General features: G+C 59.1%; 1 protein-coding gene across 1 annotated transcript in view; it reads left to right on the top strand.

Annotated features, from left to right (window-relative positions):
- Positions 1–584: 584 nt before the first annotated feature.
- CSPG4 (chondroitin sulfate proteoglycan 4) overlaps positions 585–25,660 on the top strand; it is a 35,727-nt gene continuing 10,651 nt past the window's right edge. Inside the window, exons 1-3 of the mRNA XM_029238311.1 lie at positions 585–775; positions 19,509–19,672; positions 21,159–24,680. Coding sequence (XP_029094144.1) covers positions 688–775; positions 19,509–19,672; positions 21,159–24,680 — 3,774 coding nt within the window. The 5' untranslated portion in view covers positions 585–687. The remainder of the gene's footprint in view (positions 776–19,508; positions 19,673–21,158; positions 24,681–25,660) is intronic.

Raw genomic sequence — 25,660 nt, 5'->3', positions numbered from 1 at the left:
ATACCAGGGAGTTGAGAATCCCTCCTGCCTTGTGGGAGACTCTAGAACATCTCTCCTTTAGAGACTGGGAAACTGAGGCCCTGTCAAGGTTGCAATGCCAGTGGGCACAGAGCGGGGTAGAACCTCAGGCTGGTGCTTCTCTGTCCAAATGGCGTCCTGAAGAGACTTCAGAGGCAAAGCAGCCCAAAAGCTGTCTGTGGGGTAGTGGGCATCTGTCCTTCCTCCTAGGCCTGGCGTGAGGACGCCCCTGCCACAACCCAGGCGAGGGCAGAGGGCAGAGGGCAGAGAAGTGACGGGACTAGCTCAGCTCACATCTCCTCCCGGCGCAGCTCTCCGGGAGCCCTTGCGCCAGAGCCCAGGAGGTCTGGGCTCCTCTGGGATTTTGTCCCAAATCTCTAAGGTGGAGCCTGGGACTGATCAAGCTATAAGGGTCCCCTGACCCCTGACGGGGAGGAGCAGCCCAGCACGGGCCCTTTAAGAAGACTAGGGGTGGGGGGCAGACAGGACAGCCCCGGCCTGAAACCGGAGCGCGCGCGCCGGTCGGCGCCTGCCCCGCCCCCGTGTTAAGTAGGCGGCGGGACGCCCGGAGCCCCAGCCCGCGCCAGTTCTCTCCACTCGAGACTCTGGCGTCCAAGCTCAGGGCTCCGAACTCCGCTCCTCGCCAGTCCCGCTGCCCAGCCCGCCGCGATGCGCTCCAGCCCGCGGCTCCTGCCCTCAGCCCCCGCCCTGACCCTGGCTCTGACCTTCGCTACGTTGGCGGGACCAGCATCCACAGGTGAGTGAGGGGCCTGAGACGCCGACCTAGACTGGCAAGAGCTGTGGAGGGTTTCTTAGGTAGAGGAAAGGGACAGGAGGACCCAGAAGTGGCCCCCAGACTGGGAAACGAGGGGACTGCACTTCTGCCACCCCAGGTTGGGGTCTCTGGCAGTACCACCCCACCCCCAGGGGATGCAGGACCCCCAGCCATGGCTCTCGATCTAGGGGGTCATGTGGGCCCTGGTTATCTGAGGTTGGCCCCAGGGTCACTTCCCTAGGGTGTGGCTCTGTGCAGGATTGTTCTCTAGACCCAGTGGAGACACCCCAGTGCCGCCTGGGCTCCCTGTTCCCAGCAGGCTTTCTAGGACTGAGTTGGTGCCCAAAGGACACATAGTGACAGTGAGAAGCGAGTTCCCCACCTCAGACACCCAGGCAAGGAAGGGGGAGTGCCGCAAGGCGTGAAATGGGGAGGAAGCCACCCTACCCCATCCTGTGTGGGGCCCCACAAGCACCCCAGCCTCCTGGGGCCTCCTCCAGCTGCGCCCCAGCTCTGCTCCTGTTCCCCTTGTTCCTGGGTGCATTTTCTGTCTGGCCTCTTCACCACCACCTTCCTCCTGGCCTCCTCCTCCCACTCCTGTCTTCTCTGTCCTCTCTCCTCACTGAGAAGGCCTAGTTGGTGACAGACAGGACCACCCACTCTTCAGCCTCCTAGAGGCAGGGCTGGTGCCCCTCAGATATCCTGTGCCCCTCAGACAGCTCTGGGCACCCCCCTGCCACACCTCCTCGTCCCAGGCATTGGTGCTTGCTTCCAGCAGAGACTGCCGTCTGAGAGGTGCTAGGATGTAACCGTCTCTATTGCAATGCCAGAAATCCCACCATTATGGCATTCTTCCCTTAGTTAAGGCATGGTCTAGTTATGCCATAAGAACTGTGGCCTCAGGACCCATCAGTCATTACTACCCATGTATGTATGAATCAGTGCTTCAGCCTACATCTTTCGGGACCATTCCCAAGAACAACTTTGAGCAGAAGGGCCTGAGTCTCCCTTAGCAGGGACCTAGGCCACACCCCTCTCCCCATTAGATGGGGAAGCCAGTTAGAATGGACAGTAATCACAAGGCACCCAAAAGGGAAATGAGTCAGGGGAGGACCCCCCAGTGGAGTGAGTCAGAGCTGGATCCCCAGGCTCCCTGTTCCTGTCCCCAGGGACCCCATCTTTCAAGGTCTCAGGGCCTGGGTTGTGGGCTGGGCCTCTAGAGGGATAGGAAGGGGGCATCTGAGCTGACTAGAGAGGTCTGCTTGCCCAGCCTCCAGCCAAGGGAGGGACTCCGGTACCCACCTCCTTGGGCTTCAACTGAGAGCCATTCTCAAATACCTTCTCAGCATCAACAATGTGCAGACGTTGTGCTGGGCAGTCAGGAGTGCACAGAAATGCATAGGCTGGACTTGGACTCATTCAGGAGGCAGAAAAGCAAATTAAAACTCAAACAGCAATTCCGATCGTGTCTGCAAAGATCCAGATGAGGAGAATGGTGAAGAGAAATTCAGAGGCAAGCTGGGGCGGGGCAGAGGGTGATCCTTGAGCCAAGCCTTGGAGGATGGGAAGGGGGTCAGAACTCCAGGCGAGGGCTCGACGAGCAAAGGCTCTGAGGGCGTATGAGCAGAGGGAGGTTGAGATACGAGTTCCAGCAGCCTGGCTGGAAGGTATATATATTTTGAGCACAAGCCAGGAAGAGCCATTGGGCTGGGGCACAGAAACCTGAGATGGCAAAATGCAGTCCACCGCCTATACCCTATTGGCAGTGGGGAGCCGGCGAAGCTTTTAGAGAGGAGAGCAACATGGTGCCAGTGGGGTTTTATAACATCAAGCTGACCCCGGCCCTTAGGAGGGATTTGGAAGCGGTGAGGGGGTGGGCGAGCTAGTATCCTGTCCCCCTCACAGGCAGAGCTCCCCTCCAAGAGCCCACCTCTGTTTCCATGCCATGTCCCCCTCTGTCCCCCGTCCTGGTCTCTGCAATAGGGACAGCCCCTACCGAGGAAGGTATCACTCCCACCCCTCCTGGACACCCATAGCCTCAAAGGCCCCCAAGTCTCAGGTACCAGAGTGAGGCACACTGGGATGCTTTCCCTGCACTCATCAACATTCCAGGCATCCAGGTCATGGGACCTGAGAGTCAAGCACCTTTGGAGACCATCTGGGCCAACCTTCCAATTGTACAGACGAGGAAACTGAGGACCCAGGGAGGAAGCAAAGTGCTGTAACCCACAGAGAAGCCCAGCTGCCCAACAAGAGCCCCTAGTCGCACTTTGTGGGAGCTCCCCGCCTGTGTGGGCGGCTAGACTTGACCCCTGTGCCAGTGTGGATGATAAGTGTCGTGTCCAGCCGCTTCTAAGCCCTGTGGGAGGCCCAGCAGAGCCACAGGCATTGGGGAGATTGGGTCTGAGCCGAGACTGGGTTTGAGCGGATGTGCTTCCAGCCAGGGGGTACAGCACAAGCAAAACTGGGAGGCCAAAGTGAGCACAGAGCATGCAGTGCCGGTGGCTCCCGCACCTCCTCCCTGCCTGGCATAGCTGACTTTGAAAGGCAGAGGGTGAGGGGCTCACGTGGGACTCAGGCGGGAGTAGCTGGCAGAGAGGGTTTCTGTGTAATCTGGGTGAGGGCTCTGAACCGATGGGGGTGTCTTAGAGAGCAGGGCTGGGGTGGGGACGGGGGAGCCTCAGGTGCAAGGAATTGAACCAGGGTAGATTCTGTTGCCTCTAAGGATGGTCTGGGGGAACGAGTGGTGCTGGAGACAGCCTCTCAGCCTTGTGTGTGTCTGTGTGTGTACGTACACTGCCCCAGCCCTCTAGAGCAGGGCAGGGGCCAGGGCCCTAGGCCCAGCGCCACCCACCCCCGGACTCTGAAAAAGCTGTTCCAGACCAAGTGTAACTGAGCCCCGCTCCCAACATCCACCCGCCTGCCCAGCCAGGACAAGAGCCTGTCAGTGCTGCCCGCCTGGGGGGCCCGAGGAGGGGGCTGCGCCAGGTGGGCCAGGCGGCTGAGTAAGGGCCAGAGGGGAGTGGGGTGTGAGGAACCGGGCATGCTGCCAAGGAGGGGGTGGGCAGGGGAGGGGGAGTTGGAAATAGCCCTGACTACACACTCACTGGCGCACACAGATGTGAGCCCGCTCAACCGTGCACACAACCAGCGGTACTCGCAGACCTGGGCTGGGTGGGGCCTTCAGGCAAGGAGGTGAGGACAAGATGGGGGCAGGGGGTGCTGAGCTGCGCTGGGGCTCCTATTCAGTGCCAAGAGCAAATAAACAAGGGGGCCTTTGGGTCTGGGACTTGAGCCTGTTCCCTTCCAGGTCCCTCCGCTCCTTTACCGCCTTGCCGCCAACTCCTGGCCCCATCCAGCTCCCCTTTTGCCTCCAACATGCCCCTGACCCAGCGTGGGTCCAGTTCTGTAGAGCCTTCCAGAGTTACGACTCCTCCTCCAGGTGCAGGCTTAGGGTATGTTTCAGAAATACTGTATTACTATTATTACTGAGTGTGTATGAGTAATTTTTGAATGAACCGAATTTGTATGAACAGTTTTGTACTTGGATTCTCCCTGGGGTAGGGGCTCCTGGCTCTCTGCTTCTCAGGAGGGCCCGTAACTCCAGACAGGGGAAAGGATGGAGCTCTCTTACAACAGAGTTCCTACCTCCCGAGACACCCTGTGGGGGGCACTAGCCATGTTATCCTGCAGCTTCACAGCAGCCCTATAAGTCAAGAAACATTCCCCATTTTACAGATGAGGAAACTGAGGCTCTGAGAACGAGAAGGACTGGCCTCAGGTCCCTCTTTGGGTACACAGGCCATGGTGTTCTCACCCCAACAACAGCCGCCTTTCAGGATCAGGCCAGGTGGGCAGCCACCGACCAGTGGACTCAGGCCCCCCAGCAGAGGAGAAAGACAGGTCCTCAGGAGAGAGACAGGTCCCTGAGGACCCCAGATCTCTGTTCCCATCTCTGCAGACCCCTCCAGCAAGTGACCCCTACCTTTCCAAACCCTCCCCACTTCCTCACAGCATAAGCAGATCTTCTTCAAGGAAGCCCACCACTCGTCCACCGACAGCTGGGGTGGCAAATGAAGCCCCATCTGTCTCAGATGTAGGGTAGTGGCTCTGGGGCTGCCATCAAGGTGGCTTGGTGGCATGGCTCACTCATCTTCTGGACAGTGCCTCTCCTGCTGACCATTCCTTCCTCCCACTCAGCTCCTGCCCACGCCCATGCCGCTCCCTGCCTGCAGAAGAGCCAGCCCTGCCAGCTCTGACGTGCATTAGCCAGGCCTCCCGCCACTGCTCATGCTAAACCGTTTCAGTGTGTGTGTCTCTTGCGGTTTAAGTGTCATGGTGGGTCAGTAAGGCAGCCTCCCCTCCCAGACCTCACTGCAGAGACTCCCCAGCCCAGGCCAGCCCCCCATGGTTCATAGGGAAACCAGGGCCCAGAGAGGGACAGCTATTTTCTCAGAGTCACACAGCAAATCCTTAGCAGGGTAGGGGGTAGACCTCTCTGCTGTTTGTCCTTGTACCCTGGTTTGGGTGTGGCCTTCCCCACAGGACCAGCAGCTCCCCGAGGGCAGACCTCCCATCTACTTTTCTCTGAGGTCTCCACTATCTTGCTGCACCCAGGACTGGGCCCACAAGGGGCATAGAGATCACTGAGCCAACCAGGGGTTTTTGGACCGTGTCCAAGGTGCTCCGGGGCTTTACATTCCCATATCTGGGAATACGGGATGCTGGCACCACCCCGATCCATGCATAGCAGTCTCATGAACATGTGTTTACAGATCGGTGTTTTACGTAAGATACAGTTTTGATAAAGTGTTCTGTGGCTTAAAAGAAAGGCTTGAAAACCAATTAATTGCTTTGAGTTAAAACATACTGAGAGCAGGGGAGAGTCAGGTCACATACAAGAAAGGACTTCCTGGCTTTCAAAGAATACAGATCAAGATTGATATCAATGGCCCCTGGAAGGTGTCCTTCCCCAGGTGGAGCAAAGTCTGGGGACTTGAAGGCAGGGAGCAGAATGTAGTCCCAGCTTCCTCCCAGCCAGCCCTGGGGACCTGGCCTCTCCTGCCCCAGCATCCCATTCCTGTCCCTCTCGGAACCAAACGGGACACTCCTGAGTATCCAGGTAGACAGCAGCCTCATGGTGCCACCTGCCTGCAGGCCCAAAGACACCATGGCTGTGGCTGGGCCCTCTCTCCCCCCAGTAGATCAGCCTCCACATTCAAGGTGATGCTGTGTCCCACAGGCTGGCTGATGAACTAGACCATCAGATAATAATCCATAATCCCTGGCACCCTTCCACCTTTGCCCAAGCTGTTTCTTGCAACGGCTCTTTTTTCTTCTCTCCATCCTTCAAGGTCCAGCTCCAGCATCACCACCCCTGGGAGGCTTTTCCAACCATTGATTATTCAGGCCTACAGCCTGGTCTGCCCCCCTTCTGAGGCCCTGCCCTCCATCTCTGTGAGATTACAGGCCTTTCTCCCCCTACCTTCATCTGGCCCCTGCCCCTGTTCTGTGACCCCCATCAGCGTGACACCCAGTAGGTTTACGTACATGTGTGTGCAGACACACACTTGCAAACGCACACACACACATAGTGTTCCCAGAAGCCTGGCTCAGGGCCTGGCAAAGAGAGTGTCCACCCCGGAGCCAGAAGCCTGGGGGAAGCCCCCAACTCAGGACACAGCCCCCAGCTCCACCACCATGCCGGGGCCTCTAGCCTGCGCCATCCTTCTCTCTGGGAAGATGGAGAGGGGTTGGAGGAAAGGAGACCAACTTCCGTTCCCACCTAAGAGCAGCCCCCACCCCCGCATTCAGCTATAAATATCAGTGGGCCCAGGATGCTGATTCCCACAACGCCAGCCCTCCCTGCCCCTTCCCTTGTGTGCAGTGACTGGGGCAAGTCCAGCTCTCCTACAGCTGGAGGCCAGCCAGGCAGGCCTCCAGCCCAGACACACACACACACACACACACACACACACACACACACAGACACACACACACACTTCTCACCGTGGTGAGGGCAGGAACGATTCACCCTTTTTGGGCGTCTTGGAGCAGCTAAGAGTAAGCTTCCCTCCCGCCCCTCAGTCCTGACTCAGGCCCCACCTCTCCCTCCTCTGAGTCCTCAGCTCCTGGAACCTCTGCAGGGCTGGGGGAGACCGGAGGCCAGGCTCATGGTGGTAAAGAACATGGTGTTAGAGAGCTTAGAATTTAATTCCAGCCTCAACACCGGTGACCTGGCCTTTCTGAGCCTCAGTTTTCTCCTCTCTGAAATGGGATAAATAATTCCTGCCTCCTTTGTGTGTTGGGGATTAAAGCCCTTTGCCTGGAGTAAATGCTCGGTAGGTGCCTGGTCCTGAGGTTGCTGTTATCCTGTTATTCCCATCTTCTTCTGGAGTGGGGCAGGCCCAGCAATGGTGGCGGGGGACGGGTGGGGGGTGGTTCCTGCTTAGGAATCTTTGAGAAAGTTTCCAAAACAGGGGATTGGAGAGGATCTGTGTGGGACGAAGTGACACGGAAAGGGGGAGGCAGGCTCCCAGGGGACCTGTCAAGCCAGCCTCTGCCCGCCAGCCCAGGACCCTTCAGAAAGGGGGGTGGGGATGGGTCCTGCATCTGAATGACTCACTGGGCTGAGGTCCACACACCTCTCCTGTGTGAGGAGAAGCAGGACAGCCCCTTGCAGCCCCACCCCAAAGCCTAACGGTCCCTTGGATGGAGATGGTTGAGCCAGGACGTAGCACAATCCATCTGTTGAACGAATGACCAAATGAAACTCAGACCCTCTCCCAAGAGCGGATGGGTGGGGACGGAGAGAAGGAGCAGGTCTCCGGACCTTTTATAGGATGGGGAGCCTAGAAGCCTGTCTTTTCCCTGCTCTCTGCCCACCCTTCAGGGGCCCCTCTGGAGGTAGGGGCTGGAGGCCAGGGCCCGGTGATGTGAGGCGGCTCCCATGAAGCTCCCTGGGGCTATTACCACCACTCATTAAGCAGTCGTGGCTACATCATGAGGAGCAGGACCCAGAATGAAGGACTGAGGGATTCTGTCTCTCCTGGGCTGCTTGGACCACCAGGGGTAGTGGTGACGCCTGAGTCCATGTACGCGTAAGATCAGAGTTGGCGGAGGAGAGGGGAAGTGAGTCTTGGGAAATGGCTACAGAGCGGGGTGAGCAGCCTTGGGGAGTGCCAACTGGAGGGACACTCTGGATAAAAAGCCTGGGCCCCCAAGTCAAGATCCCAGTGTGGGGGCATCCTCGGCTTTCACCCCCAGAGAGGTAACCTTCTGAACAGACTATTGGGCAAAGACTGGTCAGCTCCCCGAATGTGTGCTAATAGAATCCAGGCTCCTGCCCCCGGCTGAGGCTCTGTCTCTGGACATCTGGTGCCCATGTGCTTCCGGACACTCATCTGGAGCCCAGCTGAGCCTCTCCAGGGGCAGGTACTCAAATGGGAGCCCATCCTTCCAACTGTTGACAGCCCTGGGATAGAAGAGATATTGTAGGGACACGAGCCAAATGTGTAATGGCAGCCCTTGGGATACCTGGCCCTGCTGTGTGGCCTTGAGCAGACCTCTGTCCGTCTCTGGGCCTCTGGGTAGGATCTTCATTCTCCAAGGTCAGCTCTAAAATTCTGAGCTCAAGCCTCTTGGGAAAAGGACAAAGATCTCTGCTTCTCTCCAGAGAGAGCCGGCTGCTTATCTGGGTCCACACAGCAAGGCAGGCTAGGCTCAGAACAGGGCTGAGAGGCGGCCCAGCCTGCCAGAGCTCTCTGGCATCAAGAAACCGTTTTCCTAAGTTGGCACGGAGCCCTGGGGCTCTCCTGGGATGAGAGCAGCGGCTCCTCTCCACCCCCAGTTCCCCTCTTCCACCCCCAACCCCGGCCCCAGCCCCACCCTACCAAAAATAAACCCAGTCACCCCATCTTGTACCAGCCAGCCCCACCCAGCCCCTCCAGAGCCAGTTGAGTCACTGCTCAAAGCTGCTCCTTTTTTTAACTGTCTGAGTCACCCGTTGTGGCTGTAGTTCCATGACACATGCCCCAGGCTGTAGCCATCCCACAGCCCCCAACGGCACAACCAAGGGAGGGGAGGGGTCTGAATAGAGGCTGGCAGCAGGTGTGAGCCCAGGCCATAGCCTCAGCCTGTAACTCCTCCAGGCCCGGGGAATTCACCTCCTAGCAAGTCAGAGCCCAGACCTGTCCCCAGCAGTCCTGGAACTGCCCTGCCCGCTCTGTCCAGGACAGTCCTTCCACGATCTTGGTGACAAAGCCCGTGTGCATCAGCTCTGCCCCCACAGCTTTGCTTTGCCTCCAAACGGACCTGGGCCTCCCAGCATTAGACTGCCGGGAGCAGAGGGTCTCCAGGTCCTGGGGGTGGGAGAAGTATGCAAGGCCTGGCCTTCTTGGGTACAGGCCACAGAGATGCCTAATTCTTGCCCTTTCTCACCTGGATCCAACGGACCAGTCTGCCCAGAGCACTGTGAAGACTTTCTGTGGGACGGAACCCCCCACTTCAGATCTCCCCTTGCTTCCTCTATCTCCCCTCTATTCAGGGCGTCCGCTGGGCTGCAGATCTCTCTCCCCAGACCCCTGCCTGTCTCTGTGTCCTCACCAAGGCTGTCTCTCCATCTCTCTCTCCCCATCCCTGCGCCTCTCTCTCTGGCTGCCCTGTTCTCTTTCCTTTACCCAGTGCGCTGGCAGGCGGCACCCGCATCCCCAGAGGTCCTTCTCTGCCTCCCTCCTGTGCCTTGCAGACACGTAACACACCCTCACCTCCGCCCATTCCCACAAAGGACTCTGGGCCCCAGGGGCCGATTCTGAGAGAAAATTTCCATCCTCCTCACCCAAGTCCCCTCCTTCCCCAGCCCCAAAGAGCAGGCTACATCCTGTCCCAGGGAATGTCAGGATCCCACAGGCACTTCCTTGGGGGCTGAGAAAGGGGGGCAGGGGGCCTGGGAATGGCTCCACCCCCAGCGCCTGCCTGAGCGGGAGCCTGCGCAGCCTCAAACCCCATCCATCTCCTGTCTGTGGCTATGGCCTCCAGCTATAAATAGGTGTTCTGATTCTATTTTCTTTAAAAACAAGCACCAAACTGTCACCACAGGCCCAGAAAAACTCTCCCTGGCTGGGGCAGTGCCCCACTCCGCCCCAGCCATGGTGTCCAGCCTCACCCCACCCCCGGCTGCAGGCACCGGGGCCCTGCAGGGCAGAGAAGGACTGAAAGAAGCTTGGAGGTAAGACAAGTGGGGGGCAAAGCTGGGGCAAGCTCCCAGGTGCAGCCCCTCGCTGCTGGGTCAGCCAGGGAATGTGGCACCCCTCCTGCCCTGTTGGGCCCCTCCCTCCTATCTTGCCATCTCCCGTCACCAGTCTTGTCCCTTTGAGGCTCACAGTGTTAACAGAGAGAGGTGACAGTCACACAAGTCCCCAAGCCACGGTTGAGTCTCTTTGCACCCCAGATGCGGAGAAGGAGCTATGGGGAAGGGTGGGGGAGGACTTCTTCCCTGAAGGGGCATGAGGGCATTTCACAGGCAAAAAGGAAAGAAGAGCTTGCTGGGCAGAAGGCCCAGCCTGAGCGAAGGCCAGAATGGGGACCTGTTAGGTGCCCAGGGTCTGGTGAGGCTGGCACGTGGGGTGTTCAAAGGAGTGAACAGGAAAGCCTGGCGGGGCAGGGGCAAGGTCACCCAGCACCTTCAGTGCCACACCAGAGGGCAGGGTCTTGATGGTGGGGCACTGGGGAGCCATCGAAGGCATCCAGGCAAGGGAGGAGGATGGAGCACCTCAGTTTAGGTTAACTGTGACTGCACCTAGCAAAGGGAGGCAGCAAAGGATGGTGACCATGTGTCTTGTGGCATGGCACAGAGAAGCAAGAGGGGGAGACAGACTTGAAGGACAAGTAATGGAGCCGAATGGAGGGAACATTCATTCATGGTCAGGAAGAGGGAGAGGGTCAGAGCAACTCTCAGGTTTCTGCCCAGCGGTGGGTGCGTGTGGGGCCTTCACTGGGTGGTGAGCAGGTTGGAGGAGAGATGATACTGAGTCTGGCTTGAGCGGGTGGGCTTGGGTTTGGGGGTTCCTATAGATGTTCCTGGTGTAGACGTCTAGGGGGCATTGACAGGCAGGCCTAGAGCCCTGGAGACTTGGTGCTTGAGACAGAGATATGGGTACGACAGCAAAGAGGCAGTGCCTGAGGTCAGGGGAGAAGAGGTCGGCTGGAGAGAGGGTGGCAGAGGTGGGGCACAGCTCGGTGAGTGCTGACGGACTGAAGGGGTCTGCGGAGTTGTCAGATGGGGGTACTAGGCAAGGAACTATTCCAAGAGGAGTCAGGCCTGTCCAGCAGTGGAGTGGGGGCCGGGGGGTCTGGGGATCTCTGGCAGAAGCTGGTTAGCACAGAGGCCACCAGCAAGGACACTGTGGTGTCCTGGTCCACCCTCCTAGGCCAGGCACAGCACCAGTGCCAGGAACTTGCTCCGCTGCTTGGCTGCTGTGAGACAGCAATGCTGTTAGAAAATCCCTCCTATAGGGCAAATGTCACCACCATTTGATCCTTGCATTCCCTTAGGTGCTCACGTTTCATCTGTTGGTACCTGTGTATGGGCCTCCTGGATGGCAGATGCGCTGGCCCGGAGATACAGGCCCTGGGTCCTGTCCTCGAGAGCCTCCAGTCTAGCCAGGCCTGTGGCCTCTCAGGCCAGAGGTGGCTGTGCTGTACCCACTATAGTGATCACACCTCCCCACCAGCCCCTTCCTGCTGGGCTGGGCTGGCCAGGGGCCAGGGGTGTGTGTGTGTGTGTGTGTTGGGGGGATGATCCCTGACCCAAGCCTCTGCTACCCCCAGTCTCCTGGATGTGGGACTTCTGTCTGTGGGGTCATCCCACCCCTCTTTCCTATATTTCAGATGGGGGAACTGAGGCACAGATGGCTGTGGCTTCGCCAAGGCACACAGCCCGTTGAGCACAATCTGTGCCAAATTCATCCAGGCTTCTGTCCAAACCCACAGTCATTGCTTCCACTATCCCCCATCCCAGCTCGCACACTCACTGTCTCCAAGGCCAGCCTGCCAGGCTGGGGGAAGCCCTGAGACACCTCCCCAGCAGCCCTGCCCTTAGCGGTTTCTCATCCCAGAGCGATGGGGAGACTTGGAGATGACCAACAGCCGTCCCACCTCTGGCTTCTGCCCAAGAGAGGGGCTGGCCCATCAGAGAGCAGGCTTCTCACCCTGGGCAGAGCCCACACCCCCTGCCTCTCCACCCTCATCTCTCACCTCCAAGACCCCCGTGGGCATGGGTAGCACTATCAGTGGTTTCTGGAATGTGCCATCTGCATCCAGCCTTGAAGAAGGTCCCTCCCTGATCCGGCCAGCCCCAGACCAGACCCCATCCAGCCGCACTGGGAAAGGCCAGCTGCCCAGCCCCAGACCAGACCCCATCCAGCTTTCCCCTCCCTTCCTCACTCCCTCCCACCTCCACCCCTGACCCTGAGACAGGGGGCTGAGGACTGAGGACCGAGGACCGGAAAGGAAGGGAAAAAAGTGTGTCTTCCCAGGCAGGAGGCCAGCTCTCACACCCTCCTCCCACTGGGGCCAGCCACAGATGCTCCACTTCCGATTCACAGGCAGCAACAAAACCCACCCCCACCCTCCCTGCTTCTGTGTGCACACACCCCTCCCTGAACCCACAGCACTCAGCTCTGGAGCCACACCCACAGGGGCTCGAATCCCAGCCTTGCAGCTGCTCATCTTTAGGCCCTAAAACAGATGACTGCTGTCTTTGCCCCTCAGTTTCCTCACCAGTAAAATGGGAGCAGCTTCACAAGGACCCTGTTGCAGTGGGGAACTGCAGACCCATGCCAGGCGAGGGTCCTTCACTCTGTTTCTTCCCTGCCAGGACCCCTACCTCAGCCTGGGCCCACTGAGATGAGGATCCCACCTTGCTTCTGGGGCCAAGAAAGCCAGAAGGAACGGGATGTGGAAAAGGGCATAGAAATCCACTCAGCTGCCCTATAAGGAGGAAAATTATAAGGCAAGGAAAAGCCGCTCAGAATTGCTCCATGCCACAGCAGCCCCACCCTGGGGAGCAGCAGGGCCTCCACAAAGACTCCATTCAGGGCCCCGCTTCCTCCACACCCCTGCCCTCCAGCCTGGGTGGACTCTGGGCTGCTTCTTCCAGCAAAACCTCTCATTTTCCCTCCCACTTCCTCTGTGCCCCACGTGGCCCCAGGGTTGGAACATGTGGCTGGGATCCCAGGACACCAACCCTGCCCCTGTCGACGTCTGTGGACGAAGCTCAGCATCTCCCACCCCACCCGTTCCCTGCTTCCTCTCCAGGGGTACTCACCTTCCAGAGGGGATCCCTGAATTGTAAATGTTCCCCAGTGTATGCCACTCAGTGTGGGTGGCCTCCGGATGCCTGGTTAGAGGACCAGTAGCTGAGGCCAGTGACCAGAGTCAGGGCTCAGCCAATAGCTAAGGAAACTGTTGTCCTGCCCTGGCCTCCGTGGCCTTGCAAGGAACCAGAAAGGCAACCAAAGACGTCAAGTACCCCGAGAGTGAGTCTCAGGGCTCAAGAGTTCTTGGAGCGAGGAGGGATGGGGCCACCTTGACCCCAGCGAGGTCTTTGTAGTGTTGAGACGGGGAGGTGGTCAGACAGGGCCTGGCATTCCTGCTCTCTGTTGAGACAGCTTTTGTCTCCCAAGAGGAAGGCTGCTTCTTTAAGTCCCATGTGATTTTGAGTTAACCTACCGATGTTCCTATGGCTGTGGCTCACAGGGCAGGAGAGGAGCAGGTGGTCGGTAGGCCTCTGGGTTATTCCCCGGTCTGGAATCAGTGGCTAGGAGAGCCAGCGCGGTGAGCACAGTGGGTCTGCAGGTGTGTGAGCCTCTCACAGGCAGCCAGCCCTGGCAGGTAGTGAGCCATCTAGTCTTGGCTCTATGACCCCTGTGTCACCACCAAGGGCAGGTTATGTTGCCCCTTTGGTCTGACCTGAAGTCATCCCTGTAACTTTCCCCCGTTACCTTCAGTGGTAACAGGCTTGGTGGAAGGTCATAGCTCGGTTTGGGAGGGCTGAGCTTTGGGGGGCTATGGAACATGCTGAGAGAGGGGCAGACACCTGAATAGATGCCGTGACCGCTTCTCCCTTGCCCCAGAGCCCAGGGAGGCAGGCGTGGCCAGGGAGTCGTGGTCCAGTACCCAGAGCCAGACTGGGCCCACGGCACCAGATCCTCACCTGCCCACACTCACCTCGACCCGCTGTGACGCGTGGCGCTGCCCTGCACTCATTCACACTCAGGCCCACACGCAGCCCACTGTGTCCGTTCAGGAGTCTGCAGTGCTCTGTGGGGCTGAGTTCTCATCTCAGAATATTTGCTTTCCCAGCCCTGAAATGGGCGGGAGCAGTCAGCCTCACCGGCAGTCCTGGGAGCTGAAGCTCTGGTTCTAAATCAGAGGGAACTTTGCAACCCACCCTCCTCAGGGGTCCCCTGGCTTGGCGGCAGAGTGCTGGTAAAGAAAAAGCAAGTCCCTTGGAGGCGTGAGAGGAGGGGATCAGGCCTGAGGTCCAGAGGACCTGGGTGATGGGAGCAGAGCCCCGGGCCCATCCCTGCTCTCACACAGGGCCGGCATTCAGCCCGCAGGTGGGCCACTCACACACACACACACACACACACACACACACACACACACACGAGGGGAGACAGAGAGCCCTTCATCCCTGCCTTGGCCCTCCCGGAACATCCCCCCCCCCCCCCCGCAGCTCCCCGTCAGACTCCCTCAGGGGGACTCTCCCGGCCTCACCACTGCCTACCCAGGGCCGGGATCTGGAACCAGGATCTGTCACCCCTGGTGCCAAACCCCAAGAGGCTACAGTGGAAAAGCCCAGCTTTGCCCCCTCCCTCCGCAGCTGGCTGGTGGGGTGCCCCCTCCTCACTCTCCTCGATCCTGTGCACAGCAGCAGGCTCACTGCCAACATCCTGCCTTTTCTGTCTCTCTTGGTTTTTCCTCCCCCATCTCCTTCCTCAGGCCTCCGTCTGGATCCCTGAGTTCAGTCTTTGTGGAGGAGGGGGTCTTTATTTCTCATTCTCACTTTTACTGTCTTTCTCAGGCTTTCTGTATCTCCCAGGTTAGTTCTCCTCTTCCATCCCCGTCGCTACATTATTATATTTGTGCGTGAATGAATGAATGAATGAATGAATGAATAATGGTTCCCAAGTCTCTCCCCATCCGTCTCTCACCTCCTGCTCCGCCTCGGTACCATCCCCACATCCTCATGTCCAGGTCTCCCACCACCCACCCTTGACTGTGGGGCCGGGCACTTTCCAACGGCCATCCTGCCGGCAGCTCTGGGCTCCCAAACTTTCTCCCTTATAAAGTCAGGCAGCAGCATACACCCAGGAATGCTGCTGCTGCCCGTGACGCACACCGGCTCTGGGGCCGCCTGGCTGCTCCCAGGCAACCAGGAATGTGGTGGGAGGGAGCGCACAGAGATTGACTGCCTGGGGTGGGGTGCCCAGGCAGGCAGGGCTCCAACAGGTGGCAAGGCCAGGAGCTGCAGGCTTTCTGCTTCTCTCTGTCAGATTGCTTCTCCCTTGGAGCCTCAGTTTATCTGTCTGGTAAGCGGAAGCCGAGTACCCTACTGCAGACAAGGGCCACAGAGAACTCTGATGTTGTGGAACCCATCACCAAGGAGTGAGGGTCCCAGGGCTGGGGAGGCAAGTCTGGCTCTCTGGACTGTTCTGGGGCAAGGGCGGTACTCCCAGTTACAGCCGGGATGGGACAGAGGGAAGAGGGGGGCCAAAGACCAAGAGAGGGAGAGAAGAGGAAAAGCAGAGGCAGAGACAAGGGAGATGTGGGACAGAGACGGGGAGAGAGACAGACTGGCCAGCCCCAGGGGTTCTGAGGACCCAGAAGGAGCAGGGTCTGCAGCAGCGCCAAGACTGGAAAGGCACTCATGCTTGAGACCCTGCCCCTGGCCAGCCTGGGAGGGAGTGGGGAGCCTGAGAGAGACCGAGAGGCCAAAATCCCGCTGATAGGCAGAGGGTTGAGAGCCATGATGGAAGTAAGCCTCGTGTTTGGGGTCCCCCAGGGACAGGGACCAGGTCCCCATTCATAAACATCCTAGGAGTGGCCCAGGGAGCCAGGAGATGCCAGCATAACCCATGCTGTGCCAGAGGGTGGCTTGTTGGGGGACCTTGGCCTAGGCTTCATCCCCCTGTGTGAGAAAGGGCTGCAGTGGGGATGGATACAGACTCTTTCTGTGCCCCCAGCCCTCCTCTCAGGAAGAGGGATGGAGAGCCCACCCTGGGCCCAGACAGCAGTGCCCTGTTCGTGGGCAGGAAGGGTGGGAAGCTGTGGGATTCTCCACCTTCAGCAAACCTCTCGGGTGGATGGGTGCCGGGTGGGAGGGGCTGCAACCCTCCAGGAACACACTGCCCCTTTCATGGAGCCAGGCACAGCCAAAGTCATGGCGGACGGGCACCGAGGGGCAGGACAGGCCTGGGCACAATCACTGCTCTGTCCTGGCAGCTCCCAGCCCACACGCATACACATGCACAAGCACACAGCCTTATGCAAACCCAAAATACACTCCCAGCAGCCACCCACACACTTGCACACACATGCAAGTACACATCTACACCCCCCTGGACATTCAGCTGTGTATCCTCTTCCAGGCAGAGAAACCCATACCTGTGGCACTCGTCCTGACCCTCCTACTTGTCCCCCAGACCCTTTGGGGCATCCTGCCCCCCCCCATGCCAAAGGCCTGGAGCCACCCAAGCAGTCCACACCATTAACCCTCCGCACACTCACGTTTGAGAGCAGACCCAGACCAGAAAGGGACGTCCAGGACTAATCCCCACAGACAGGAGGAGGAAAGAGTGGGAAGGAGTGCCCATTTTACAGAATGGTGACACTGAGGCCTGAGTTGGGCCCCTTCTTCTGGCCCAGAGGGCAGCACACATAGCTGCTGCAGGCCTGAACTGGTGTTTTGATGAATCATGGGTCTTCTTGGCCCAGGAGAGTCAAGGACAGTTCTCCAGGCAGTAATGATGCCTCCTCTCCTCCCCCCACTGCCCTGACACCCCTCTCAGGCTGCTGAGCCTGGTGTGGCCCATGCTTCTTTTCTCTCTACTCCTCTGTCTTCAACATTTCCAGAACCTGTATATCCCTGCCAGTCTCTTGTCCTTGCTTCCCTCTGAGACTGCCCATTTCCCTCCCTCTCTGCTCCTCTACACAACCCTCACCTCCCCCAGGAAGCCCTCTGGGATTGACTCCAAGCTCATGACTTCTTTATCCTGCATCCCCTCTCCATTTGAAGTCCCTCTCCAACTGTCCCCCTGCCCCCAGCCCAGAAAAGGGACTCTGGGTTCTTACAACTGCAGCCCATCAGAGACAGTAAGAGAGGCAGCAGAAGGAGACCAGGAGGTGGGGGGAGTGGCACTGTCAGAGTTTCCAAAATCCTGGCCAGCAAGGCCTCAGAGGCCTCCGTTGGGGCGAGGGGGCTGCCCGGCCTGTGCGCTCCCAGCAGCACAAGGCAGCTTGTGTGAGCCCTTTCCCGCCTGGCCCCGCAGGAAACAGCAGGGCTCAGCCCCTCAATGGGCCCATTCAGCCCCCAGCTCTCTGGAAAGAACCTCTGCTTCCTGTCACCCTCCCACTCTGGCCTGGAGAACCAGGCCTAACAGGCTGCTACTCTCCCCTGCTGGGAGGGTGCTGGAGGCAGGTGGTTCAGTAGTTAGAGACAGCCAGCTACTTAAGTTCCTGCCTGCTCCTCAGCTTGACTGTGCCCTGACAGGTTGACATCCACCTTTAGCAAAAGGGAGTGTGGGTGAGGGCTTGTGCTCACTCCCACACAGGGGAAGCAGTGGGCCCCCAGCTCCTGCGTGGCAGGCAGGTAAATGTTTAGCAACAGACTCTCCTGGAGACAGGGAGCCCTGATTTGCAGTGTTTGCCTCTTTCCGTGGTATAAATATTCTCACCGGGCAGCATCACCTGGCTTGCAAAATTCCTGAAAATGTAACAATCGGCTCTTGCCAGCCGTTCTGAGTTCCTACGTGCCACCGTGGTGGCTCCATCCTACGGGGCCACCTGCCCCGACTCTTCGGCTGTGGCTGCCCTCAGTTTAGCGTGCTGCGTTTTGTCCTTAAGAATCGATGATCTTGCAGATAAAGCACCCCCGTAGGTGCCCGCCAGCTGCCAGTTCCCTGGTCTGTCCCTCACGGGCACCGAGGTGTCCTGGGCCTGCTGGGCCGTGTCCGCCCGAATGGTTTTGCAGTTCTCCTTTGATTCATCTAGCTTCCCAAACAAGGCTCTGGTGTTGCCAGCAAGTGCTGGCCAGAGGGGATAAGTAGAAGGGATTTCAGCTCAACCCCGGGGGGAGGAGCATCATCCTTCTTGGACATCCCTCCGTCCCTCCAGGCTGTGTTGGCTGCCCTTAGGACAAACAAGTCTGGGACTCTTCCAGTGGCTGATGCTACTTCTTCAGGTGCATGTCAGCTGGCTCAGGCTGCCCGGGGACCAGCATGTATATGGCTGGTGCCAGATCATTCCTATCAAGGCCATCAGCCTTTACTCACTCTCACCGGATTTAAGAGAAGCCCAAGGGGGGGGCGGTGAATCATCTCTGTAACCCATTCCCGTCTCCCCAGCCCTGGATGTCAAGTGGGGAGAGTCGACATTATATGTGGCACTAAACTCCACAAAAGGAATGGACCAGAAATTGTGGCATCGGGTTAGAGGCCAAGGGAGGCTAATTCGGGGAAACTGCCTGGAGGGGGTGACAACTTCAAAAGAGGAGGTGTCCCTACCCAGGGACCCCTGACCCTGGGAAACCCCAAATATGACCGCCTGTCTTGGGAGGCCCTCTGGCCTGCCCATCAGGCCGTCATCCCCTCCCAGGCCTTGTCTTCAGCCTCAGACCGAGGCTTGAAGAACTCAGCTCGTCATCCCTGGCTTCCTGGCCATGGTGGAAATAAAGGGGCCGGATCTGACCGCTCACCGGGGACCTTTAATAGCTAAGCAGCAGGAAGCAATACAGGGTGATGGAGGAAGTTTGGCCCATTTTGGGTCCGGCACTGCACGTGGTCTCCATCTAGCCTCAGAGCCTTTGCTCTTTGATGGACTCAGGCCAACAAGCTGCCCCCCCTGACCCCCAAAGATGGCTGGGAGCATGGCCCAAGAGAGATGCAGGGATGGGTGGGTTGCCTGACTTACCACCACCAGAGCCCAGCTGTGGTCCCAGCCAACCCAGGGGCTAAACCATACGGGCGCTTAGGAGAAGGAATTTGAGCAGAGATCAGTTTGGGTAGAGGTGGTTCTCCTAGAGCTTCATTCCTGGGGGTTTTGACCATCGGGCCAGGTGATCAGTCCAGTGGCCATTTCCGTTTGAGCCAGACCCAGGATGGAGATTCCTCTGCGGCCCAGGGGAAGAGAGCCAGAGCTGCCAAAGGCCTCTGGCCCCAGAAACCTCCGAGGAAGAGACCTGAGATGCTTGAAATGCTGGGTCTGGCCTCCTTCAGAGCCAGGGTCTGGGCTGGACACAAGGTGAGGCCGTGCCTTCTGGTGCCAGGACCAAGCAGGTGCTGGGACCAGCTGAGGCCACGGGAGAGCGCCACATAGGAGAACCGTGAGGGTGTACCAGCATGCAATGCCCTCCCTGCAGCCCACCCGTCCACCCTGCAGCACCTCTCCTCCAGGCAAGGGGCTAAGCTTCACCACAGCTCTCTCTGTCACACAGCCTCCTTCTTCGGAGAGAACCACCTGGAGGTTCCTGTGGCCATGTCTCTGACTGACATAGACCTACAGCTGGAGTTTTCTACGTCCCAGCCCGAAGCCCTGCTTCTCCTGGCGGCAGGCCCGGCTGACTACCTCCTCCTGCAGCTCCACTCTGGACGCCTGCAGGTCAGTGACATCTCCCTGCTGGATTCCTTCTCTAGCTTTGAGTGGCCCCCAACCGGCTGTGTGACCTTGTGGGAGTCACTTTTGCCTTGAGGTCTCAAGTTCCCCACTGTGAGATGGACAGAAGCATCCCAGAAGGTGTGACTTCCTCGTGAACCAGCTCTGCCCTCCTGCCCTCTAGCCACACTTCTCACCACGACCCCTGGCCGGTCCTTTGTGTCCTGACCACCCTGGCTGCTTTCAGCTCCCTGCCGCCTTGTGGTCTCTCGCTTTTGCTCACTACACTCCCTCTGCCTGGTGCAAGCCTCACTCGTTCCCTGCACCTGCCTAACTCCAGCCTCTCCTTGAAGTCTCAGCATGGGCATCCCTTCCTCACCTGGACTGGGTCCCCTCTCCTGGGTTCCAGCACCCCCGTGCGCTCCTCTGGCATAGCACCAATCACCCTGATTCACCACGGTCTGTCGATGATGGAACGACCAATACTGCCACAGCTTCCTCAGTTTTCTGTTTCATCCTTCAAGTCACCACAAGCTTTATTAGCAAAGAGTCTTCTGGCAAGGCTTCCCCCTAACCATGAAGAGTTTGAGAACATGAGGTCTTAGTCCAAATTTGGGGGAGCCATCTGCTTCCACACCCCAGGGGAGAGAGGCCTCTTGTCCTCTGAATCCCTCAGCTGCTTTCAGTCCATCTGATGCTGCCATTGCTTCTCACTGCCACAAGGTGTCACTGTTGAACATGGCCTGGTACAACCTAGCACTGATGCTCTTCCTCCCTGCCAGGTATATTGATGCCACACCCCTAGAAAGGTGCTCCATACGTGGACTCTCAAGGCCATACGTTCTTAGTGCTCTGCTCTTTCAGTTTCCATACCACCCATTTTACCATCTGGTTGTGGGAACACCACACCAGAGCCAGCTCTGGTGTCAGTGTCCTGGGGACAGAACCATGTCTCTCTTCTCTCCCCAAGGACCTCCCCTTGGACAGGTCAAAACACAGAGCATCTGATTGGGCTCCCCATTTCTGAACAGTGAGCCTGGCTGCCTCAGTGACCCCACGGTGTTTTGGTCTACTTAGGGGGACTCATCAGGGGATTCCCAGGTGCCCATTGTGCCAGGGGAAGAATCTTCCGTATTCCAAGGTGATTTTTCTAGCACCTCTCACCCAAGGAAAGAGGGGAGACATAAAAGAATCTAGGCTGAATCTCTAGGAAAGCATCTTGCTGTATGACAGGTCTGTGTGGGCAGGGACCACATCGGATTCACATCGGGGTCCCCTGAGCCCATCCAGGCCTGGCACAGAGATCACTTTGGTGAGTGTTTGGGGGATGCGTAAAGAGATGGCAGGAAAGGGAGAGGAGTGACGTGAGAAGCTTTTGTCCTAGGCCCTCTGCTCTGGGGACCCCAAGTGTGGGGGACCAGTTATGCTTTTACTGCAGAAGTGATGGATTCAGTGTGCCTCCCCCATCCCCCATTCCCCCGTCTCTCCTCAGGTCAGATTTATCCTGGGCCAGGAGGAGGTGAGGATGCAGACCCTGGCAGAGACACTGCTGAGCGACTCCATTCCCCACACTGTGGGGCTGACCGTGTCAGACAGCTGGGCCTTGTTGTCAGTCGATGGGCTCCTGAATGCCTCCGCCCAAGTCCAGCAGGTCCCCCTGGAGGTCCCCTATGGGCTCTTCCTGGGGGGCACCAGGAGCCTTGGCCTGCCCTACCTGAGCAGAGCCAGCCGACCCCTGCGGGGTTGTCTCCACACAGCCACCCTCAATGGCCGCAGCCTCCTTCGGCCACTGACCCCAGACGTGCCTGAGGGCTGTGCTGAGGAGTTCTCTGCCGGTGATGACGTGGCCATGGGCTTCTCTGGGCCCCACTCGCTGGCTGCCTTCCCTGCCTGGGGCACTCGGGATGAAGGCACCCTGGAGTTTACACTCACCACACGGAGCCGGCAGGCACCCCTGGCCTTCCAGGCAGGGGGCCGGCACGGGGACTTCATCTACGTGGACATATTTGAGGGCCACCTGCGGGCTGTGGTGGAGAAGGGCCAGGGCACTGTATTGCTCCACAACAGCGTGCCTGTGGCCGATGGGCAGCCCCACGAGGTCAGTGTCCACATGGATGCTCACAGGCTGGAAATCTCCGTGGACCAGTACCCCACACGTACTTCCAACCGTGGGGTCCTTAGCTACCTAGAGCCACGAGGCAGTCTCCTCCTTGGGGGGCTGGATGCAGAGGGCTCTCGCCATCTCCAGGAACACCGCCTGGGCCTGGCTGTCAACGTCTCCCTGCTGGGCTGCCTGGAGGATCTCAGCATCAATGGTCAGAGATGGGGGCTCCGGGAAGCCTTGCTGACTCGCGGCATGGAGGCTGGCTGCAGGCTGGAGGAGGAGGAGGAGGATGCCTATGGCCCATACGAAGCTTTCTCCACCCTGGCACCCGAGGCTTGGCCGGCTATGGAGCTGCCTGAGCCCTGCGCCCCTGAACCGGGGCTGCCTCCGATCTTTGCCAATTTCACCCAGCTGCTGACCGTCCGCCCCCTGGTGGTGGCCGAGGGCGGCACAGCCTGGCTGGAGTGGCGGCACGTGCAGCCCACGCTGGATCTGAGCGAGGCCGAGCTGCGCAAATCCCAGGTGCTGTTCAGCGTGAGCCGTGGGGCCCGCCACGGCAAGCTGGAGCTGGACATCCCGAGTGCCCAGGCACGGAAAATGTTCACCCTCCTGGACGTGGTGAACCGCAAGGCCCGCTTCGTCCACGATGGCTCCGAGGACACCTCCGACCAGCTTGTGCTTGAGGTGTCGGTGACAGCTCGGGGGCCCGTGCCCTCCTGCCTTCGGAGGGGCCAAACGTACATCCTGCCCATTCAGATAAACCCCGTCAACGACCCGCCCCGCGTCATCTTCCCGCATGGCAGCCACATGGTGATCCTGGAACACACTCAGAAGCTGCTGGGGCCGGAGGTCTTCCAGGCCGATGACCCAGACTCCGCCTGCGAGGGCCTCACCTTCCAGCTCCTCGGTGTCCCCGCCGGCCTCCCCGTGGAGCGCCAAGACCAGCCTGGGGAGCCAGCGACCGAGTTCTCCTGCCGGGAGCTGGATGTGGGCAGCCTAGTGTACGTCCACCGCGGCGGGCCTGCCCCGGACCTGACGTTCCGGGTCAGCGACGGGCTGCAAGCCAGCCCCCCGGTCACGCTGAAGGTGGTGGCCATCCGGCCGGCCATTCAGGTCCGCCACAACACGGGGCTGCGCCTGGCCCAGGGCTCCACTGCACCTGTCTTGCCCTCCAACCTGTCGGTTGAGACAAATGCTGTGGGGCAGGATGTGAGCGTGCTGTTCCGACTCACCGGGGCCCTGCAGTTTGGGGAGCTGCAGAAGCAGGGGGCGGGCGGGGCAGAGGGCACCGAGTGGCGGGCCACACAGGCCTTCCACCAGCGGGACGTGGAGCAGGGCCGCGTGAGGTACCTGAGCACCGACCCGCAGCACCGTGCCGAGGACACCGTGGAGAACGTGGCCCTGGAGGTGCAGGTGGGCCAGGAGACCCTGAGCAATCTGTCCTTCCCAGTGACAGTCCAGAGAGCCACGGTGTGGCTGCTGCGGCTGGAGCCTCTGCACCCCCAGAACGCCCAGCAGGAGGCCATCACCACAGCCCACCTGGAAGCCACCCTGGAGGAGGTAGGCCCGAACCCCACCGCCTTCCACTATGAGGTGGTTCAGGCCCCCAGGAAGGGTAATCTTCAGCTACAGGGCATGCGGCTGTCGGACGGTCAGAGCTTCACCCAGGATGACCTGCAGGCTGGCCGGTTGACTTATGGGGCCACAGCACGTGCCTCAGAGGCAGTCGAGGACTCCTTCCGTTTCCGGGTCACAGCCCCGCCACACTTCTCCCCACTCTACACCTTCCCCATCCACATCGGTGGTGATCCAGACGCCCCTGTCCTCACCAACGTCCTCCTCTCGGTGCCTGAGGGTGGCGAGGGCGTCCTCTCTGCCGATCACCTCTTTGTCAAGAGTCTCAACAGTGCCAGCTACCTCTATGAGGTCATGGAGCGGCCCCGCCACGGCAGGTTGGTGTGGCAGGGGGCACAGGACGGTGTCACTGTGGTGACGTCCTTCACCAATGAGGACCTGCTGCACGGCCGGCTGGTCTACCAGCATGACGACTCTGAGACCACGGAAGATGACATCCCCTTTGTGGCTACCCGCCAGGGCGAGGGCAGTGGTGACGTGGCCTGGGAGGAGGTACGGGGTGTCTTCCGGGTGGCCATCCAGCCCGTGAATGACCACGCCCCTGTGCAGACCATCAGCCGCGTCTTCCACGTGGCCCGCGGTGGGCAACGGCTGCTGACCACCGATGACATGGCCTTCAGCGATGCTGACTCCGGCTTTGCTGACGCTCAGCTGGTGCTGACCCGCAAGGACCTCCTCTTCGGCAGCATCGTGGCTGCAGGTGAGCCCACTCGGCCCATCTACCGCTTCACCCAGGAGGACCTCAGGAAGAGGCGGGTCCTGTTCGTGCACTCGGGAGCCGACCGCGGCTGGATCCAGCTGCAGGTGTCCGATGGGCAGCACCAGGCCACAGCGCTGCTCGAAGTTCAGGCCTCAGAGCCCTACCTCCGTGTGGCCAACGGCTCCAGCCTTCTGGTCCCTCAAGGAGGCCAGGGCACCATCGACACAGCTGTGCTCCACCTGGACACCAACCTAGATATCCGTGGTGGGGATGAGGTCCACTACCATGTCACAGCTGGCCCATGCTGGGGGCTGCTGCTCCGGGCTGGCCAGCCAGTCACAACCTTCTCCCAGCAGGACCTGCTGGATGGGGCCATTCTCTACAGCCACAACGGCAGCCTCAGCCCCCGTGATACCCTGGGCTTCTCTGTGGAGGCAGGGCCTGTGCACACAGATGCCGCCCTACAAGTGACCATTGCCCTAGAGGGGCCACTGGCCCCACTGCACCTGGTCCAGAACAAGAAGATCTATGTCTTCCAGGGGGAGGCGGCTGAGATCAGAAGAGACCAGCTGGAGGTAAAGGGCTGAGGGGGTGAGCAGGGATATGGGCCAGGTAAAGGGGATCCTTCCCTCCAGCCTTCATGCCACGCGTGCTTGGATGGTTTGGGATGTGCCTGTAGTGGCTTCTGGGCCAGTGTGTGTATGTGCCTTAGGTATGTAACTGTACATGTGCATGTTGGGTGCCTGAGGGTTTCTGGGGAGTTTATTGTACATACAGCTGCCTCTGGGTTACGTGTTCCTCCACATGTCATGTGCACACATGTACATGCTGTGGCCAACCATTCAAATTCCTGGGCCCCACCCAGACCATAGACTCTGATGTGGAGCCTGAGAATCTGTATTTGAACAAGAGTAGGCTCTCTGGAGGATTTTAACAGGTACAAACTTTGAGGACTATAGGTCTTGAAGACAGGCTTGGTTGCCCCCACTGCCCCGCTCCCATGTCCTCAGTTCTTTTTTTTTTTTTTAATATTTATTTATTTATTTTTATTTTTGGCTGCATTGGGTCTTAGTTGAGGCATGCAGGACCTTTGTTGCGGCTTGCAGGCTTAGTTGCCCCGAGGCATGTGGGATCTTAATTCCCCCGACCAGGGATCAAACCCACGTCCTCTGCATTGGAAGGTGGATTCTTAACCACTGGACCACCAGGGAAGTTCCCCATGTCCTCAGTTCTTTCCCCAGACCTCAGACCAGGCCTCAGGGTCTGGACAGGGCTGCTGACCACCCAGGAACCTCACAAAGCAACCACAGGCCATCCAGCAGACCCATTGCCTTGCTGTGCAACCTCACACCAGTTGCTTGCCCTCTCTGGGCCTTATTCTCTTACACTGCCAACTTCTGAGCCTCTTGTGGTTCTGGCTGTCTGGACTTTAGGGCAGACTGTGACTAAACAAGTCTGGTGTCGGGAAGTCTTCTGCCGGGAGAAGGCAGCATTTGAGCCAGGCTTTGAAGAGTCTGGGATTTAACAGCAGAGAACGGGGGGACAGTATTCCAGG

Source organism: Monodon monoceros, unplaced genomic scaffold (genome assembly GCF_005190385.1).
Source record: "Monodon monoceros isolate NGI ecotype Baffin Bay Population unplaced genomic scaffold, NGI_Narwhal_1 Super_Scaffold_21, whole genome shotgun sequence".
Lineage (NCBI taxonomy): Eukaryota > Metazoa > Chordata > Mammalia > Artiodactyla > Monodontidae > Monodon > Monodon monoceros.
This window is presented reverse-complemented; position numbering and strand designations above follow the sequence as displayed.